This window comes from Delphinapterus leucas, chromosome 19 (assembly GCF_059928025.1).
Source record: "Delphinapterus leucas isolate spDelLeu-1000000601 "Yukka" chromosome 19, BTC_Dleu_Yukka2, whole genome shotgun sequence".
NCBI lineage: Eukaryota > Metazoa > Chordata > Mammalia > Artiodactyla > Monodontidae > Delphinapterus > Delphinapterus leucas.
In genome coordinates, this window is record NC_143147.1 from 45,851,535 (window position 1) to 45,872,424 (window position 20,890).

Consider the following 20,890-nt stretch of genomic DNA (forward strand, 5'->3'; position numbering starts at 1 on the left):
CCCCACCTCTGATGTATCCTAGAGCAGAATCAAATAACCATCCAGACAAGCATCATGAGGTTAGCATCCTTGTTATTATTACTACTGTTAATAAGACTATTATTTCCACTTCAAAACCCTTTTAATGAGACACAACAGCTTCCATCATTGATGAAGGTTTTACATTTTTGGTGGAGAGGCCGCAATTCTCTCCCCTCAGATATCCACGTATCCACTCCTCTGAGGAGTCCTCAGGGCAGAGGGTGGTTGGGAAGTCTGGGGTTGAGGGGAGGGGGTAGCAGCCCAGTTCTCTGGCTTCACCTTGACCCAGAATCCTCTAACCATTAGACGAAAAAAAAGACCCCGGAGCATCCTCTCCAAATTTCCTACCCTCATTAAGGAATAGACAGCTACAGAATGCTACCAAAATATCAAAGCTTAACCTGCAGACCCAGGTGACAAAGCTCGAGGAATTTTGTGTAGATTTGCTTTTCTTTTGTTTTTTTTTTTAAGGAAGGCAGTTCCTACATGCACCCTCCCCTCCCCACCCAAGGAGGCCAGAGGAAAAGCTTTCACGCTATTTCACACCCTAAGAGGATAAATCCAGGTGTTTGCTTCAAGGAGCAGTGTCATTTCCGTCCAAAAGAGCAATTAGAAAAACTTTCACCAGCTTAGAAAATACTGGGTGAGACAAAATTTCTGGGTCCAACCATCCAGTAGCCTCCCCCAACTTCCCCAGGATCCCAGGTTCGGATGGCGGCTGTGGGTGAGGGCTTCCAAACCCAAGCTGCCTTTGAGGTTTCAAGAGTCCTGGGGTTTGAAGGTGCTGGGGGTAAGGGGGTAAGGGTGTTCAAGGGGGTGGGGTTGAGGTGGATGTTTGGGGGTAGCTGGCAGGGACAGACTGGATGAGTCTGTGGTTGGTGCCCTTGGCACCAGGGTTTCAGACAAAAGAATATTGCCCATGGTAGCCCCAGGAAGGAGGTTCTGGGCTGTGCCGCCGGCCCCTCCTCCTCTCCCCTTCCTCCCCTCTGCCTGCCGGGCTGCCTTCGCCCCCTCCCTCCTCTGGGAGCTCCCACTGGGCAGGCAGCTGCAGACCGTGTAAACTCCTTGATGGTGCTCATTCATCACCCCCCCAGGGGGCCAGCTCCCCACTCCAGTAGCCTGGCTGCCCCACCCTATCAATTCCACTGGGAGGTCCTGGCCCTGGCCCCCTCCATCTCAGCAGGGAGCAGCTCGCTGTTTATACAGCTGAATCCCTTTGCCAGCCTTGATGGGGCAGTGCCCGCAGTGCCAGTACCGGTCAGTGCCCCCCGCCCTCCGCAGGTCACCCGGCCTGAAGCCTGAGGAAGGGAAACCCAGAAGCATTTGCCTCCTTCCCTGCACCTCACAAAACCCCATTGCCGCAGCTGACGCACCTCCCCCAGCCTCAGTCGGCCCCATTAACCAAAACAGCTTCATTATGCCCATTTCCAGCTTTCACCGTGGGGCTGATAGCTGTCAGCAGAAATAAGAGTTAACCTGGAATCACTCACATTCGCAGAGCTGCCTGGCTAAGGGGAAGAGAGAAACCTTTGATAGAAGCAGGAGTACACTCTGCTCATCCAGCCTGTCACCAGCAGAGGGGCTTCTCTCCTCCCTTACCCCTGGGATGCCAGGCTGCAAGATTGCAGCCCTCTGGGGAGAGGCATGTAGCATCTCTCTCTCTCTCTGGCACACACACACACACACACACACACACACACACACACGCACACAGAGGCAGCTCTGACCCTTCCCTCCCCACCACCCACTCCCCATCTCCAGGAATCTCTCTCCAGTGCCATCTGGAAATGCCTAATTCTGTCCCTTTTGCTTTTACTTTGGACCGTGATTAACTTTTTATTTTGGAAAATTACTTTATTATAGATATAGATATAGATATGTATGTATGTATATATAAAAAGGTTCCATTTCATTTGTAAAATCTTATTTTTTTCTTTTTTTCTCCTAGAGAAAATGATGACGAGGTTAAAGGAAAAAAATAAGTTACATTACAGTTTCCAAAATGGTTCTCGCTCTCCACTGAAGATGGGCCCCCATCAGGGCTGTAATGCACTCTCGGTCCCAGCTTGTGCTTTGCAAGAAGAGGGAATATAACTAGATTAGTTATTTTAGGTTAAAATAGCCAAGAGACAGACGCCTTCGCCTCAAAAATATTCTGAGACACATAAAAGCAGGAGGAAACAAGTCTCTTCAGTCACAAAATGTTGTACATCCCGCAAATACTAGATTCAATTAATTTAATAAAATAGAATATACATAGAGATTCTGCACAAACGTATTGCTTTCTCCCAACAGCTCCTGGTGTCGGGAACCTCAGCTCCACTGGGCCTGTCTCTCTCAGCCTGGAGCAGGGTGGCCACGGCTGCTGCTTTTAACTCTGGAAATTCCGCTTGCCGGTGCCCAGTGCCACTGAGGCGAGGAGGGTGTCCATATGGAACTTTTCAGGAATATAGCCCAGGAGGAGGAGCTAGGATTTGGCACCCAGTGGAGAAAGGTGAGTGGGAGAGTAGGGCAGGACTCAGGGGTCCAGGTCTGCTGGGTCAGAGGATAAACCAGAGAGACTCAGCACGTCTTTCTTTGGGGGGGGCGAGGCAGCCATGCTGTCGGGAGGGCCGGAGGCCGAGGGATCCTTGGAGTCGCTGGATGGAGCCCTCCGGCGGAGGCAGACACCAGGGCTGGGTGGGGGCCGAGGGCCCTGGCTCTGGCTCTCTGGGGGTTCTATGGAGATACTGGGTGGGCTGAGTTTCTTCTTGGGCCGGCTCCCAGGTCCCCCAAGAGGCTGACCCCTGAGGCTAGAGGGGCCAGGGCCCAGGCGGGGTTGGGAGCCACTGTCCAGGCAGCTGACGGCGATAGAGTGCCTCCTCTGTTCATCCAGCCAGGACGCAGGCCGGCGCGGGCAGCTGCGGGCCTCCACGCTGTAGCACTTCTTCAGGTCCCGTGGGGACAGGGCTTCCTCCTGGCTGCCCACAGGCAGGAGGTCTCCTGAAATCCAGCTCAGCTCCGTGTCCAGCTCTAAGCTGCTTCTGATCTCTGATGGGCCCTTGCTCCACGTGGGTTCTGGGCCCGGGCAGGGGGCTGACGGGGGCATGTGCTTCGAGATCTTGCTCTGGCCGTGGGAATGCTGCTGCACCTGGGCGCTGGAGCGGCCCCAGAAGGAGGAGGCCCCGGCCAGCGGCGGGGAGGGCCCGCTCACCTCTGACAGCAGGTCTTCCCCGCTGTCCAGGCCCTGAACGTCCAGGGAATCCGTCCTTATTGCTGCCTGTATGGGGTGGGGCGAGGGCTCAGCCCAGGGGCTTCCTCTCCCCTGTGAACTGTCCCACTTGGCAGGTCAGAGAGCCCCTCCTCCCCCCCTCCATGGAGTTTCAGGCAGGACCACCCCAGGCAGGGGTACCAGTACCTGCTCTTGTTGGGAGATGCGGGTCATACGCAGTCTGACCTCTGTTGTCCACTGTGCCCCCACCCCCCACCCCCCAGCCTGCAGGAATCGCTCTGTACAGCTCCCAATCCATGCGATCCAAGAAAGCACTGGGCCAGCTCTGCTCCCCAGCTGTTGCTCACAACACCTCCTAGCCTCTGTACAGGCTATTTCTTGGGCCTTAAATACCCTTCCCAAATGGCAAGCATCCCTTGACTTCATGGGCTCAGGTACCCTGTGATGTAATACCCGACTATCTTCACCCCAAAGTAAAACTGACCCCTTCCTCCTCTGCTCCCTGCTGCACCACACACGTGAGCACCCTGTGACCTGTTGCTGCAATGATCTGGTGGGGTATATGTCTCTGCTGTTATACCATGAGCTCCAGAGGGCAGGGGCTGTCTCATTTGTCCACGTCCCCGGTGCCCGGCCATGGAGGCTGCTCAGCGAATATTTGCAGAAGGGATGAGGACGGTGCCTGCTCCCCAAATGTGCTGGATTGAGCAGATCCTCATGTAGCTATCCTCACACATGAGGCACACATGGCGTGGGTAGTGGCCTTGTCACAGTGGGGGCAGACAAGCCTCACCTGGCTACATGAGCTTCTGCTCTGTGCCCCTGGAGTGTGGGCTCTGGAAGGTAGGCGCCGGGCTTGGCCAAAAGTGGAGACATCTAAAACGTGCCTTGTGCCCCTTAGCTAGGTCTAGAAGTACAGAGAATAGGGAGGCAGCTCTGCGCCACGGAAAGGGAGTCCAGAGACCAGGTTCTACCTCCAACCTGACGTGTGTCCCTGGACAACCATGGCCCCCTCTGGTCTCCGGGCCTCCTCGGCGAAACAAAGGAGGGGGTGCAAACTCCAAGAGGACACAGACCACTTCTGCTTTGCCTAGAATTGTGTCCCTGGTATCTAGAACTCAGTCTGGCACATCATTGGCACACAATAAATGTTTGCTGGGAGAATGAAAGTGGCAACCCTGGTCACCACCAACAGCCTAGGATTCCCAGCAGAGAGACCAGCCCCGGTCCGTGTCCACCCTCTACACCTGCTCACCTGGCGCCTGAGTGGCCTCTGAGCCAAAGGGGAGCGGCCTGGTGGGGGCAATTTGGGGATGGTGCCCCACGCGGGAGCATCGTGGGGCTGGAGCAGATGGGGTGCATCTTTGGGAAGCTGCAGGGTGTAGCTGGTGTCTGCTGGCTGGGAGTGAACGGACAAGACAGAGCCTGTGAGGGGAGGGGGGAGGGGGAGAGAGAAGAACTGGAGAGTCAATGTGCTGGCTCCCACCTGAGTCCCTCCCGTCCACTCTCCCCACCGGGGCCTCTACCCTCACCACCCAACCCCCACCCTGGATTGAAAGCCACTCCCCTCAGGCTGGGGGCTCCCTCAGGCAGGGGCTGGCTGACCCCTTCAGGCTGGGGGCTCCTCAGAGGTAGGAGAGACCTCTTTGTCTGCCTCAGCACCCCTACTTCCCGAGGACAGGACTGGGGCTTAGGCAAGGACGGATCTCCTGGTGTGAGCCGAGCTGGCCTGCCCCCAGCCTTGGTACCTGACTGAGCTTTGGGGAGCCCCCAGCCCCTGTGTCCCAGGGACCCCTCGGCAGTGCTCCCATCCCGGCACATGTAGCTGTCATTGGGCAGAGAGTGCGTTCGGCTGACCCCAGACTTCCTCACAGTCAGCAGATCTGGTCTCAGCATGACGGGCACCTCCTCAGTGTGGGACTCCATCTGCAAAAGGAACAGGGGAGGGAGATGGGAGGAAGAGGGGGCATCCAGATTGGGTAACTGAGGCAGAGCTTGGCAACAGAAACCAGAAGCCCACCCCCACCCCACCCGCCCGGCCAAGGCCTTGGCCCCCATCCCCTCCCTGGACAAGGTGGTGATGGGATGAGTGTGGTCGGGGAGAAGGGACAGACACAGGGATGAGCCCTCCATACACAGGGAGGAAGGGGGTAGGAGGATGCCCTGACCCCAGAAAACTATTCATACTGCATCATCTTGGAGCTTTCCACAGGGGATGGCAGAGGGGTGAGGTGTCCAAAGGAGGGAGAGCAGCCCCCAGCCCCCAGCCCCCATCCCCCAGCCCAAGAGCTCATTCTCAAGGCCCCATTGAGAGTCTCTGAAGCTGCACAGTGGAGAGTTAAAAGCTAACAACAGCCCCCCATCCCAATCGCTGTGCTGGGGCTTGGGGAGTAGGGGAGGGCCTTCCTAATCAGCAGGAGACAAGGCAGCCCCGGGACTGCCTGCAGAGCAGAGGCTGTTTCACCATCCAAGTCCTAAGGCAGCCCCGACACCCAGCACTGGACAAGGGCCGGGCTAACGTGAGCTGAGTGACGGCTGAACACTAAGAGTGTGTCACAGCTGGTTCAGCCCCCTCACCACCTCCCTTTAATTACACAGTGACTCTGGCAGGTGGTGTGTGAGGAGCAAGGCCTGGGTACCATGGGCTCAGGTCCTCCCTTCGTGGACAGACTGCGGGTGGGAGTGGATTTTTTTAAATCTATTTCAAAGAAAGGCAATAATCAGCCTTTGACCCCAGCTGGAGGGAGACAAGGCTTGTTCCCAAGAGATTTCTGCATCACCCTGTCGGTTCCTGGCTCTCAGAGAGGCTGTAGGTTCGTGTCCCAATGTGGACCCAGCCAGTTAAGTAGCCCCAGAAGGCCTGAGAATGGCTGTGTCAGAAAACAGTCTGGATCCTTTACTTCCTCTCTCAGACCCAGGCTCCACTTCTGCCAACCACTCCAAGACCCCCAGGAACCCCTAAGGTCAAGGCCCTGCCCCAACAGAGCCCTGCTGTGAGGAGGGGCCCCCTGTCCCTCCTTAAGTCCCAAGAGGAGGGGGAAGACAGGAAGGAGGGGGCTGCCCACAGTCAGATGGGGACGGGGGAGCCGGGCAAGGGTGGAGAAGCTGTCAGAACACAAAGAATCGCCCCAGGACGTGGGGACATACAGGGACAGTGACGGGGGAGATAGGAACGGCCCCCCAGGTGGAGAAGGGCATGGTGGTGGCAGCAGAGATGTGGCTCTCACCCACTACGTGGTGGTGAATGGCTCATGTTGGGGCAAGGGGGGAAGCGGAGGTGGGAAGGAGGGGTGAAGGGAGGGGGAGGGCTGGCTTGCATGGGGCTCCACATACAGAGACCAACTCTGTGTCCAGACAGGCCCTTTGGTCAGCTGCCTGATAACACCTCTGATCTGAGCTCTGTCACTCCTGGGTGTCTGGATTAACCCTTTCACAACTGCTGCCCCTGGGCCCTTCTGGGCAAGGCCCCAATTTAATTTTATCTAATTACTTTGTCCACCGTGGGGAACCTGAAAGACCTAGCAAAGCCTGGAGCACTAAGTACTGCCTCTGGGTGGGGCCTGGTGGCAGAGTGAGAGGAGGGGAGGGATCTGGAGCCCTGCAGCCAGCCCGGCCCCTGGGGAGGCGGGGGAGCAGTGGGGGGCTGTGTGTATGTACATTGCTCTCCAGGGCACTAAGTAAGAGTGTGTGAGTGTCATCAGGCAAAGAGTCATCCGTCAGAGCTACAGAGCAGGACAGTTCAGACACAATCTCTGACGTCAGAGACAGAGCCTCCATCTCAGCTAGAGGGATCTAGACAGGGAGAGAGATGATCAGGCATAAGAAACAGAGACAGTGCACATTCTCGTGTGTGCACGCACACACACGCATACGCACACACACGCGCGCGTGCGCACACAGAGCCCCTCTTCCCCGGTCACAAAGCGTAAGGAGAAAAGGCCTCCTTTCTCTCTCCCCACCCCTTTCCCAAGTAAACTGAGAGCGCCTCCCCTCCCCACCCCACCCCAAACCCCTGCTCTGATCAGAGAGGCTGCGCAGGCAGCAAAGAGCCAGGGCAAACACTGACAAAGCAGGAGACACAGAAACGCGTTCTAAAGATGCCCCAGGAATCTTGACAGCCCCTCCCACACTACCACCACCCAGGGAGGGAGCAGGGAGAGGGAAGATCCCAGGAAAAAAATGAAGAAAGGTCCGCAAAGCGCCTCTCTGCTCCCAGCACAGACAGAGCAGCATGGGGGTGGCGGGCGGTGCTGGGGACAAATCTGCCAGTCTGATGACTGCTTCCTGACTATTCTCTCTGCTTCCAAAAGCCTGGCAGAACTCGGCCTCCCCCCAGGTTCTGGCGTCTCCCCTCCCGGGCCCTCCTCCGCCTGCTCTCTCCAGCTTAGGTTCTGGGAGATGCTCTCCTCCCGCTGGTCTGAACTGGGCACACTGGGTTGGGCCACCACAGCGTCTGTCTGGCTCACCTGGGATCTGCAGCCGGGCTTCAGTGCCTACAGGGCCCTGGGGGAGAGCGGGGCCATGCCTCCCAGATGAGCTGACTGCCTGGTCACCTTCTCCACACCCTCCTCTCCCCCAGCACCCTTCCCCATGAGCTTCCTTCAGGATGGGAGGCCTTGGGAAGGGACTTGCTTTCCCACTGATCGTTCTAGGTCGTTGCCAGGTTCAGGTCCCTGTAGTCTATCTGAGGCTGAATCCCAACAAGAGGTCAGGAACCCTAGAGGTAAAGTCCCTTCCTAGTTGAGGATCACCGTCCATTTCTTTGATCAGGCTACAGGTGTCCCAGGCGCTGGGAACCTGCTTGCCCGCGCCATCATCCATCATGGCCCGCGGAACACTAGGCTTTCTACCTCCAGCTGATACCTGTCTCCTTGCTTCCACTCTGGGTCTACTGGGGGCTTTCCTGCAGTCCTTGACCTAGTAGGAGGGTTGGTGGGGTGCACCTCCAAGTGGAGGGGGTCAGAGGCGGCCAGACAGGTCCCAAGAGGAGAAGGAAGAGGACCCCAGAAAGCAGATCACAGTGAAATGGGATTGGGGGAGAAAAGTATGTGGTGCTGTGGGAAGGGGCAGGGCTTGGGGAGGAAGCCAAGTCCTATTTCACACGAGGTCCCCAGAACCCACTCCCAGCTGGAGCCTTCCACCCACTCTCAGGACCAGGTCAGAAGCCACTGGCTACGGATAGCACCCATCATGCCCAGCTGTTTCCTTAGCTTAAAAAGCCACTAAACAGAGGACTGGGGAGGGGGAGGGCACTGGATACGGAGAAGAAGGAGACTGTGTTCTAAGACATGTCCCTCAATGGGTCCCCTGGCCACCTACACTCTCCCCCGAAGCACCTCTCCCCTGGATCTGGTACCTCACTCCCCCTACCCGCTAAGGTCCCACTGCCAACTTGTCTTCTGCTCCATCCATCTCTTTTCTTCCAGGTTCTTTCTTACAACTGCCCTCTCCAGACCCCCTCCTCCAAGTATCCTTCTCCCTCAGAAGTGCGATCTCAGCATTCCTACCTTCCAACCATGTGTTCCAGAGGTTGATCTCAGCCTGAAGAACCCCTGGCTGCCTCCTGCCAGGCCCAAAGCTCAACTGAGGCCCTGAGGCTGTTCTTTCCCCAGACACCCAATGGGCAGGAAACACCCTCCCCGACCCCGTCCCCAGAAGCATGGCACAGCATGGCACAGCCCAGCACAGTCAGGAGAAGGGGCACAGCACAGGGACACAGTAACCTGTGGGTTGGAGCCGCCCAGGCTGCGGGTGGGAGGGAAGGCAGAGGGCGGGCCTCCTGGGCCTGCCAGCTCGTCCATCAGCTTCAGCTCCCCCTCCAGGGAGCCCTGGATCAGCAGGGATACGGTGTCAAACAGCTGTCTGTCCTGGGGAGGACCAGCCCATAGGGGGAGCCAGAGAGTCAGGGGCGTGGGGGTCAGAGGAGCAGTAACGGGAAATGTCATGGCAGGGGATTGAGAAGAGTCAGAGAGAGAGAAAGAGGTCACACGCGTGCGCACACACGTACACACACGCACGCACACGCACACACACAACAATAACAACAAAGAGACAGAGAAGGAGGAGGGGGTGTGGAAGGTGGGGAAGAGAGAGGTGTGGGAGAAGGAAGAAGAGATGGGAGATGGAACATGAGAAGAGCCCACAGGGGGAGAAGGAGAAGGAAAGAGAAGAGACCAGGGGAAAAGATTGAGAGATGGAATCAGGCAGGTTGAAGGGCGGGGAAGGAAAGAGGTTTGGCAAAATCAGGGCGAGAGGGTAAGAAAGAAACAGGAAGGAAACAGAAAACAGCCTTGAACCTAAGAGCCAGGAAGGGGAGTCCGGGCCGAACGGGAGGCACCGGGACGGATGAGCCAGCACGTGTGCCAGCGACTTGCCGGGGTGGCCCCACGCTGTGAGCGCAGGCAGCCACCTCTGGGGCTGGGCAGGGGCCTGCTCACCCCTCCACATGCAGGCAGGGGGTCAGACGACTCAGGACGAGCCCCAGGGTCTGCTTGCCGCCCGCTCCCTGTACACCACCCAACCACCGAGCCGCTGAGCACCCATGCCACTGGTCTCCATCCCACACCCCCTTGAGGCGAAGGGGGTGTTTGCTCACCATGGGGTGCTCCAGGGAGAAGTGGGAGACTGCTTCAGCATGGGCTGCAGCATGTGGGGCCCCAGGCTTGGGGCTGCCAGGGCTGTCGGGGCCCTCGGCCCCAGGCCAGAGGAAGGGGCTGCCCGGTGGCGAGGGGGCCTGTGGGCTGAGCGGCTTCATCTCCAGCTCCAGCTCAGCCTCCAGTTCGGCCTCCTCCTTGGCCTCCTTGTTGCTCTCCTCCAGGTGCTTCATGAGCACAGCAATCACCACGTTGACCAGCACAAACTGGGCTGTCAGCACGAAGGACACGAAGTAGATGGGAGAGATGACCGTGTTGTAGCAGGTAGACTCCTGGTCACAGTCCCGGAGGGTGTCCTGGGGAGGCGGGTGAGAGAGGTGAGGTGGTGAGGACAGCGGACAGAGCCATCCTGGGAAATCAGGTCTCTGGTGTCACGGAGCTTTGCAGGGGGAGAAGGAAGGGCAGGAGGAGGGAGTGACGGTGTCCTGTGGGCAGAAGAGTACTAGGCACTGTCCTGGGAAGTGTGAGTCAGAGCATGTCCTGGGGAGAGGGAGTTCCAGAGTGTTCCGGCCTGGGGGACAGAAGGTTACATGCTTTTATTCACATCCAGTTCATCTTGAGCCAAGAGGTGGGGCTGTCTCCTTGGGTCCCGAGCCAGCCCTGGGAGGGACCTCGCTGCGGTGGGCTCTCACCTTCATAATGCCATTCCAGTTGTCACCTGTGGAGACTCGGAAGAGGGTCAGGAAGGCCATGCCAAAGTTCCGAAAGGTGGCATGGCGGCCCAGGCCCTCGCAGGGGTGTGTCTCGTCACACTCTGGAGGAGAAGGGAAGGGGACAGGGGCCCGAGTTAGTCCGGGAGCCCCTGGGTCTCCAGCCCTGGCTCCTCTGCCCTCCCTACCCCAACTCACCCAAGTCTCCAAAGAGCTCCACGCCCAGAGCTGCAAAGATGAAAAACAACAACATGAAGAGAAGTCCCAGGTTCCCCACCTGGAAAAGAGGAAAAGAAACGGAAAAGGTGCCACCGGATCTCCCAGCCAGCGTCCCTGAGCCCCCGCCCCTTTGGAGAGCACCGTCCCCTTCCCGAGAGGACACTTCCCACCCACCCCCACCTCCCGGCTACCTGGGGCAGGGCCTGCATCACCGTGTCCAGCAGCGCCCGCATGCCCACAGCCATCTTCAGTAGCTTTAGCACTGCGGGACGGGACAACGTCGTGAGCTGGCCCCTCTGGGTCCCAGGTCACACAGGTGGTGGAGCCAGGGCCAGGCTGCCATGGCTTCACCCCCACCCTCGGCCCGGCCCCCAGCTTCCCCTTTTGGCAGAGGCTGGAAGAAAGGCTCACGGAACCCACACCCACCCCGTCCCTAGCCAGTCAGAGCTGAGCCCTGCCACCTCCCCCTGGGCAGGTCACCCTGGCAGGGTGGCCATGGTGGGCAGGCAGCCGGGCACGGACCTCGGGCGATACGCAGCACCCTCATGATGCGAATGATGGTGGGGTTGATGGGCAGTGAGGCGTTGACCTCGATCTCCTCCAGCGTGATGCCCATGATAGACAGCAGCACAATGGCCAGGTCCAGCTGGTTCCACCTGAAAGCCCAGGACACAGCTCCCTGAGGGGGGCACTGCAGAGGAGGGGGCGGTCGTGGCAACACGAGTGGCACGTTCTCAGCCACAGAAAGGAGAGTGGAGGTCAGCCTGTCCAGCCTTTCCATCCTGCAGAGAAGCGGTGGTTTATCTACAGTCACACAGCCAGTCGGTGGCACAGGTAGGGCTAGGACTTTAGCTCGAGGGCCTCTGCTTTTCGTTTTTTATCTAGCATTAATATGGTATTTGCTCTGTGCCAAGCACTATTTGAAAGACTTTACAAATAGGAACTCACAATCTTCACAACTGTGATGTAGATACAGCTATTATATCGCATTCTATGGATGAGGAAACGGAGAGCGATTAAGTAACTTACCCAAACTTACCCACTTCTAAGTAATGGAGCCAGGATTCAGATCTGTCCAGGCAGTCTGGCTCCAGTCTAAGCCACACTGGTTTTCAGCTGTCAGTGTCTGCAGGCTCTGCCTTGCCAAGCTTCCTCCCTTCCCTCCCATCCCTCAGGCCCTGGATCTACCCCCACCCCCAGCCCACCATCAGCCCTAGGTAGGCCCTGGAGTGCAGTCTGAACCTCCGGAGTCAAGAAAGGTCTTCAGGCACTAGACCCTCCGGGGCATCTTCCCAGGAGAACACACCCTTTTGCCCACTCCCCTACGCCCCTCCCCTCTCTTTTACCTGTCCTGGAAGAACCGTCGAAAGCCAAAGGCCACCAGTTTGAAAACTGACTCCAAGACGAAGATGACAGTGAAGATGTAGTTGCAGATCTTCAGAGCCTCGTCCAGGATCTGGCAGGGATGGAGGCAAGATGCAGGGTCTCTTAAGGCCCAGGGACGATGCCTGCCCTGACCCCTCTATCATTCTTCCCAGATCTGGGAGACAAGGTGAGTCTAAGGGGGTCTTTCATCTCTTCCCACCATGATGGCTGACCATTGGTCACCACTCTAGGATAGAGTAGGGTTCTCATTCACGTGCATGATCCAAACTTCGTGTTGAAGGATCTCTCTCCTTGAGGGTCAGTGAGGAGATCACATGAGAATGTGCTGGAAGGCACAGAATGCTAGAACTGGAAGGGGCCTTTTGCATTATCAATTCAATGTCCCTATTTTACAGATGGGAAAACTGAGACGTGGAAGGCAGCTGACGGAGGCTTATTTGAGAGGTGGCAAGATCACAGGTGAGGTTTGGAGCTGGATGTTCACGAGAATTTCAACTCCAGAAGGGCAGGCACTGGTCCACCTTCTTTACCCTCAAAGGTCCAGTGCGTTTAAGATACTCAATAAATATCAGCTGGGTGAAGAAACCAGGTCCTCTACTTCCTAGCTGTGTGACCTTGATCAAGTCAACTAACCTCTCTGAGCCTCAGTGTCCTCATCTGTAAAACCGAGATGAGACCGATCTTCAGAGGGTCACTGCAAGGGGTACAAGAGGACCCCCTCTAGGGCACCCAGCACTCGCCGGAGGCGCTCTGGCTCAGGCTGGGTTAGATTCACCTGGCAGGCCCATGGCTGGAGGTGGGGTCCAGATGGCCAGTCACTTGCTCCTACCTGGGGCTGCTGGTAGTGCTCCATGGCCATAGTGACCACGTTCAGCCCAATGACACCCGTGATGAAGAGATCCAGGTAGTGGCTGGTACACAGGTGGTGGACGAGGAGCCGGAAGCGGGAGTAGTCCGAGTAGTAGGGTTTGCACTGGGCCTCTGGTGGGGCAGCGGGGCAGGGAGGGGGGAACAGAGCAGCCATCGGGCCCTGCCCCCTGCGTCCCCTCCACCCACAGTCCCTCACAGCCACCAGCCTCCAATGCCAGAAACATTCCAGCGTCACCAGCACCCTCATCCCCCACGCACTGCCCTTTTGGGGCAGGGGCAGCTCTCTCAGGGTCACCCCTCCAAGCGTTTGTTCTACTGGCTGCAGTTGGGCAAAGAAGGGGTCAGGACATGCAGAGCTCCCCACCCACATTAGACACCAGGTGAGCCCCCTTCCCGAGGCAGCCTCCAAAATCCAGCAGCCCCTTGTAACACCCTCGACTCGATGTTCTGCAGCAAGGCCAGATCAGTAGGTGAAAAACGACCGGTCTTATTGCACTCAGAGGAAGCTCCATCAATGCAGAGGTGAAGGCTCTTGCTCCCCCACCAAGCTCAGCCTTTCGAGGGGAGCAGAGGAGGTTACACAGAGCTGGGATTTGGAGATAAAACCAGAGATTGGAAATTGGACATCTTGTTGGCTGGCTGCACCAACCCACTGAGAGGGCCTCCGGGGGCGGGGGCAGGGTCTGGGCCTCCTGAACCCTCACGTGGGGGAGGGAGGAGGGGCGGCCACAGGGCTCTGCTCTGTCGCACCTGAAGGGCTCACCCAGTTTCTAATGAGGCTGTGCCCAGCCTGCTCCTGGGGGCCAGGGCAGCTTCCCCTGCAGGCTGGGCTGGAAGCACTGTCTGAGATCTGTCAGAGGCATCGTATTTCTCTTGTAATTAGTGAACCACTTAGTTATAAAAATCATGGTGCCAGAAGGTTGACCTACTAAAGCAGGCAGAATGAATCTGGGGGAGGGAGATTACAGGGGGCCCTTCCTCCACGTGTGAGGAAAGGCCATGCCAAGTTGGGGATACATGTCATCAGAGGCAGCTGACAGATTGGGTCCCCAGGCAGCCACAAAGAAAGAAGAGGCACCCCGTGGGGAGGCTTGGGGCGGCCTCAGGTCCCAGACAGCCCTTCCCCCTCAGGAGGTCTAGGGCGGAAGCCAGCGAGCCGGGGCTGCAGCCTCTGAGGACTGTGCCAGGGGCGGCAGGAAGCTTTGGGCTCAGGCCAGCTTGGTTATAACTGTCCTTTCCCATGCAGGACTATTAACAGAGAGGTAAACTGAGGCGGGGAGCGGCCTGGGTGGGCCCCCACCAAAGGCCAAAGGCAGAAGAGTACCCAAGAGCTGCCCGTCCAGCCTCACCAGATGCCACGCACCAGCATCGGCCTTGAGGTGTGGATAACCAAGAGGCAGAGAGCCCCAAGTGTTCTGGTGCACCATGCGGCACGTTGGGCCATATTTTTGTTTCCAGAGATGCGCCAGCCAACTGTGGCTTTGTTTGCTCAGGCAGCCCTCCCGGCCCCCAGGAGAATGGGGGTGGAGCGGCTGGGGTCAGGGGACAGCATGAGGCCACAGGTCATCCACACAGCGATGCTATCGTGGAGGGTGACTGGGCGAGCCAGCCTCTTCCTTCCTTCCTTCCTTCGGTACCCACAGAACCAGAGGGCGCTAGGCGCCCAGCGTTGCCTTAGCAGCTGGAACTCTCTCTCTGCATTAATCTCCATAAGTGCCGAAAGCACCCAATCCCATTATGCTAAACTAGGAATGGAGAATTAACTGAAATGTTTGAATACAATTAGGTTAGAAAAAGTGGCTCATTATTAGCCCCATTATTAGCTGAGACAACGCAGAGGAGAGGTTGGGAGAGCCCCCCCCCGCCCCTGTCACCCCCGTCTGACTGTGTTGGCAGCCCCGGGCCAGATGGAACTGCTGTCACCACCTCCTGGCCTTGCTCTAGGAGTCTGAGGAACGGGTGGAGGCCCAGAGGGAAGGTGGGGGCAGGACGACTGAAGCAGGGCATCTGTTCACAGCGACCGGTCCCAGGCCCTTGAGGTCTGTACAGAGCCCTTCTACCCTCGGCCTGGACCCCAGACCAGCAGGTGCCCAGGCTGCCAGAAATCCCCCCATTAGAGCACAGGTCCAAAGAGTACCAGGGCCGACCTGATAAGCATCTCCTCGGCCAAACCCTTTGTTTTACAGAGGGAGAGAAGGAGGCCCATCAAAAAGTGAGTTATCTACACATTGTGAGGCAGCAACGGAGCCGGGACCTGAACTCCCAGCCCCAGTCCCTCACCAGCTGCCAGGTGGGTTTAGACACAAAGCCTTGGGGCTTTGGCCCGGAGGGTGCCCTCGAAGAGTTTGCCCAAAGGCTCTTGTTGCTGGGCTCTGAATGATGCCACGCCCCTTTTGCTCCCGGACCTCGGTTCTACAGGCAAGCACCTGGGCTCAGAGAAGAAATTGAGAACCCCTGGGAGGAGCCTTGGGTGGGTGTGCTGCTCTGACAGCTCCAGCTGTAGCCCAGGAGGGGCCTTGACCAGTGGTCACTGGCATGTCGGCAGCCCTGGCCCCATCTCCCTGCCTCCTACCAGTATGAGCCGCCTTAGATGGAGAAAATACCAGAGTCAGACAGCGGGGAGAAGGGCACCCCTAGGACTGCCCAGCCCCCAGTCAGGGGCGGGAGCAGAGGAGAGGTGCAGTAGGGGGTGCAAGGCTGTGAGCGAGAACCACAGGCACAGTGAGTTAGTAGGGGTCCCCGGGAGCGCGAGGCACAGCCAGGGCAGGTTTGCAAAGGAGTGTGGTGGGGCTAGGAGGAAGGCAGGGGTCACTCCCAGGGACACAGGCCTCCATGACAGAGGCCACCTTCAGCTGCTATAGCCAGGCCTGATCAGTGGGTCCTGACGGAAGGAGAGAGGGTGAGTGGAGGTAGGTGCCACAGGAGGCCGAGGGGAGCAGAGCTGGTTCTGGAGGCTGAGTGATCACTTGAGGCTGCCTTGCTTGCGCGGCAGCCCCGGTCTCTCCCTCCACCTGGAAGCTGGGCTGGACCCAGGTGTCTGGTCAGGACCATTTTCCTGATAAACAAAGACTCTTCCCTTCTGCCTTTCCCTGGGATGTGGCTGCTCCGCTTCTGCTGGGGACAGCACAGGGTGGGAGTGGCGCTGGCAGGGAGGTATGGTGCACGTGTTTGATTCCAGCAGCCCCAGACTAGAGGGTGTGATTTCATCCCCATCACACCGTTGGGTAGACTGAGGCACTATCATCGCCACCCCCTGCGAGCTGATTGGAGATGCAGACGCTCGGGTCCTACCCTGGACCACTCTGTGAGAATCTCTAAGGTGGGGCTCAGTGGGGAATCTGTGTTTTAATATGTCCTCTGGGTGATTCTCAGGCACGGTGAAATTTGAAAAGCTCTAGTGTGGACCACACAGGACACAAGGTTTGGGAAAGAGGAATATGGGGTGATGTGAGCCCTTGTTTGGGGTCTCTGAGTCTTCATTACCAGCTGGAAGGGTGAGACACTGTTGTAGCCAGTGTACATACCTGCCTGTGCCAACAGGAGCACGGCAGAATATCCGCGGAAGGGGGGGGGCGCAGTGTGAGCGTAAAGAGAGTGTTTAGCATTAAGTGGGTATGTCAGGAGACCGTCTCGGGGGCCATGGGAATCTGCACGTGTTGATTCTTGGGGGAGAAGCCTCTGTGGGCCAGCCCTGTGGTATTTTGGCATGAGTGTGTATGTGTAGACACGTCAGCCTACAGACCAGGTGAACCCGTAAGGGAAAAGCTGAAGGCCACGTCCCCTCACCCTCCTCTCATTCCCTAACACATCAGGGACTCACAGTACAGCCTGACTCTGAGAGGTGGGGCCCAGGCAATCCAGACACAAAGCAGCTGGAGCCTCCTGAGCCCACAGATGGTCTCTCAATGCCAAACATCATAGCTCAGCACCGTGGGGACAGGAGATACCGACCCACCCAGGGCCTCAGGGGTGACCTCTCAAATGGCAGCTCAGGGGGTCCCCTTTGATCAGGCAGCCCAGCACCCACAGGGCAGCGTCTGCTGGAGTCAGGCTCCTGGGAGAATGCAGAAAAGTGGAGAAAGGTACAGCCCATGGTTCCCAGCCTGGAGTCCCAATCCCTCAGCAGCCTGAGGAGGCAGCCACGTGGGGGTCCTTAGGTTCTTCTCAATCTTTCTAAAGGCTTATAAGAACTCATATGCCTGTGCTAAGACCCCACAAGCTAATTTAATGGCAAAATGGTCTTTCTTTGCTATCGTTCAGTGTGAAAGCTTCTGCAGCTCAGAAGCTCTGATTAGCAATTACATGTGCCGTTGAAAAATAAAAACGGTGAAACAAAATCATAATTGAAGTGCTCTCAACTTCAATGACAGTCTTTTAAAATGTGGGGTCTGTTGGAGGAGATGACAAGGGGGGCCCATGGGGATGAACAGGCTGGGAACCGCTGGGTGGAGACATCAGAGGGTGTAACGAGGCACCACAACTCTGTCACAGATTCTCGAAACCTCTGAACCTCTGTCTGGGGGCTGTGCTGGGAGAGCAGGGGCCAAAGGACCAGGGGAGAGCAGGCAGAACCAGGAAGGCCTTCCCAGGGACACGGCTCTCAAAGAGAATGACCCAACTCACTCCCAAATCTTTGGCTTTTGGGGGAGAAGCATGTGGCTAACTCGGGCCTTTGATTCCTAATTCCTGCTGTTCGTAGCGATGACGTGGCCACTGCAATTACTTGACCATTAATGAGTCTGTTCAATTATTCATCGTTACATTTTTAAAACAAATCCGCTCCCTCGCTGCTCCTCTTATCCTGTTCACTTGGATCAACGTATCCCCTTCAGACAAAAGGAGGCAGGAGAGATTGCCGCTCTGATAATCGAACAGTGTGACCTGGGAGGAGGTGGCAGGGGGCTGGGAGCTCGGGCCTCGGAAGCCTGGCCAGACAAGGAGGGTCCACCAAGAGAAGCTGGATGGAGGGGTGTGCTAAGGCCCTCACCTCCTGTCCAGCTAGCACAGGCCTATGGGGTGCCATGGAGCCCGGCACCCCAGGGACCCTTAGCCCTCACCCTGAGAGGACAGAATCAGTGAGCCATGGAGAGGGAGCAAAGAGGATGCCGGCACACATGAGGCGGGCCTGACTGCCCGGGCCACACCCTGGAACCCACAACCCCAGACGCAGTACCTGGCGCCGCGCTGGCTGAGCTGCCGGAAGCAATTACATCGTCCAGCATTAGATCTAAAAGAACGAAACACGACATCGGTCACTGGCCGGACCAGGTGTGCTGGGCAGGGCCCCCTCAGCAGCTTGCTCCCCCTGGGCTCTGACCCTCACTCTTCCTACGAATAGGGCGTGCTGAGCAAGGGTGGCTTGTCCTGAGTGCCAGCCCCAAACTCGGGCACAGGGCACTCGAGGAAGCTGAGCAATTCGGCCAGCTCATCAGGGTCACAGGGGCAGGGAGTCGGAGGCATGGGGAGGGCAGGAAGCCTGTCCTCAGAACAGATGTCCACTCCTACCCGTGCTGCGGCCTCAGCAGCCCCTGAGAAGGCTGCAGACCCCGGAAGGGGAGCCAGCTGGTCAGGCAGGGCCACGGGTGCCTCCTGCCAAAAGAGTTCCACCTGCAGATGTCCTGCTGAGAGGGCAGACTGCAAGGAGGGGCGGCGTGGGAGCATGGCTGCTGGGGGCAGTGCGCCTGCCCAGCCTCAGCCGTCCACAGGGAGCCAAGATGGGGCCCCTAGCCCAGATCTGCTGCCCAGAGGCCAGTGTCCCCGCCCCGCCCACTGGAGCAGCCCCGCCTCTCACAGGGAGCGTGGGCTCTGTCCCACCCAACCTCCCCCACACCCCCCTACAGCCCTCCCCTCGCTCCAGGTGCCTTCACAGGTGGCAGGAGATAGAGCCAGGGGCTGAGGGGGGCACCGCAGCCCCCGAACCTCTTGGTAGTACTCACATTTCAACAAACCAAAGGGAAAACTCAGAGCACCTCATGGATCTTATCGGCATAAGAAAGACGGTTGTGAAAGGGTAGAGAGAGGAGGGGAAACCCACAGACCAAACAGAGGCAGACACACAAAGGCCTTGAGAAACCCACACATAAAGACACTTAGAGAGACGTGGGCAGTGACTGAGAGAGAGTCCCACAGATTGTCGAGTACCAGACAGAGAGGCAGGAGTCCTGCAGACGGGGAGGGGAGCCAAGTGCAGACACACGGGGAGACAACAGGACCCGCACGCCTGTCACCCCTCACGTCCTCCCTGGAATCTGGGTGTCTTTCGCTTAGCCTCGGCCCGCCCACTGGCATGAGAGTGTGAGGAGGGAAGGGGTGGGGGCCTCACCCGGCCAATGGCAAGAGATGTTGTAGATCCAAGGTGAGGGGCTGAAGGGTCTAAGTCCAGGGCGTCATGACCTTAGAGTTCCTGTGACCTCAGACCTTCCCTGAGCTGAGGGAGTATTTTTGTACCGCTTGGCAAAAAAAAAAAAAGGACAGTCGGGAAGCCAGGGAGTTTTTCTGGAGATAGGGAGGAAGGAGGGGTCTGCGGTTTGCTCACGCCACGGTCCATCTGTAGGTTCTGCTGAGGCCTTGCCCAGCAGCTACAGACACTGGGTCGCCACAGGATGAAGACGCTTGCTCGCCAGCGCTGGGGCAGGCAAGGCTGGCACTTGGGCCAAGCCTGGGGTCAATGGGCACTGGCACGGGGCAAGGCGGCAGGATTTTCATCCCATGAGGCTCCTCTCAGAGTCGAGCTGGGAGGGACCGTGCATCAGCCCCCACCCGGCATCATCTGGGGAGCACAACGCTGAGACCGGGAGCCCCGCAGCGGGGTAGCTCCCCTGCCCTCACAGGGCTGAACTGGTCTGCTTCATGCAGGCTCTAGAGGCTGACATGCTCTCGAGGGGAAGGGGGAGGGGAGGGGGTGGGAGCATCTTCTCCCTGCCCCAGCCCCAGCCCCTAGCCCCTAGCCCCCTACAGTCGCAAGGCCAAGGTCAAGTACGACTCAGAGAGATGTGGAAAGACTACCGACCAGCCATCTGCTTCTCCTTACTCCTTCTCTTTTTCTCCAATCTCCGTAGACGCTTCTCCTCCCGCCGCCGGGCCTCCTCCTCCTCCTGGTGCTGCCGACACTTGTGGAAGTTCTCCACCACCACGCCCACGAACATGTTCAGGACAAAGAAGGCCACGATGAGCAGGAACGAGATGAAGTACAGCAGCATCCAGGGGTTGTGGTTCATGATGGGCTGGTGGGGAGCAGGAAGGACAAAGTGGAGACATTAGCGCAAGGGTAACTGTCACAGGTGCTGCCCTACAGCCTGCGTTCCTTAAGACAGGGCCTGTGCACTCAGTTACACAGACCCAGCAGGTGTTGTAAAGGAATGATGTGGGTTTGGTGTTAGGCAGTAGGGAAAGGTGGGGACTGTGGCTAAATATAGAGAGTGGATGTTCTATCCAAAAGGGGCAGCTGCTTCTTTCATTCAGCTGACTCCTGCCCTTCAGGAATTCAAGCCCAGTGTTTCCAGATCTTTGGACTTCTCCTGAGCAGGCCCAAATCCAGATTTCCATGTAAAATTTGTCAATTTTTTTTTTTTTTTTTTTTTGCATTACGCAGGCCTCTCACTGCTGTGGCCTCTCCCACTGCGGAGCACAGGCTCCGGACGCGTAGGCTCAGCGGCCATGGCTCACGGGCCCAGCCGCTCCACGGCATGTGGGATCCTCCCGGACCAGGGCACGAACCCGCGTCCCCTGCATCGGCAGGTGGACTCTCAACCACTGCGCCACCAGGGAAGCCCAAATTTGTCAATTTCTAACTGCTTACCACTAATTCAAAAAGTTTTAAATATGTTACAAGCCAATAAAGCATGACCGGATTTGCCCGCAGGCCACCAGTTACAGCCTCT

The 20,890-nt window shown here is 57.7% G+C and overlaps 1 protein-coding gene across 1 annotated transcript in view; it reads right to left on the reverse strand.

Moving 5' to 3' along the window:
- Positions 1-740: 740 nt before the first annotated feature.
- Positions 741-20,890, reverse strand: part of CACNA1G (calcium voltage-gated channel subunit alpha1 G) — a 63,930-nt gene continuing 43,780 nt past the window's right edge. The window contains exons 24-37 of the mRNA XM_089901094.1: positions 20,020-20,233; positions 18,184-18,237; positions 12,970-13,121; positions 12,101-12,210; positions 11,277-11,410; positions 10,946-11,016; positions 10,734-10,812; positions 10,518-10,639; positions 9,828-10,181; positions 8,956-9,099; positions 6,890-7,024; positions 4,981-5,158; positions 4,488-4,657; positions 741-3,280 (exon numbers count right to left, since the gene is read on the reverse strand). Coding sequence (XP_089757220.1) covers positions 2,540-3,280; positions 4,488-4,657; positions 4,981-5,158; positions 6,890-7,024; positions 8,956-9,099; positions 9,828-10,181; positions 10,518-10,639; positions 10,734-10,812; positions 10,946-11,016; positions 11,277-11,410; positions 12,101-12,210; positions 12,970-13,121; positions 18,184-18,237; positions 20,020-20,233 — 2,658 coding nt within the window. The 3' untranslated portion in view covers positions 741-2,539. The remainder of the gene's footprint in view (positions 3,281-4,487; positions 4,658-4,980; positions 5,159-6,889; positions 7,025-8,955; positions 9,100-9,827; positions 10,182-10,517; positions 10,640-10,733; positions 10,813-10,945; positions 11,017-11,276; positions 11,411-12,100; positions 12,211-12,969; positions 13,122-18,183; positions 18,238-20,019; positions 20,234-20,890) is intronic.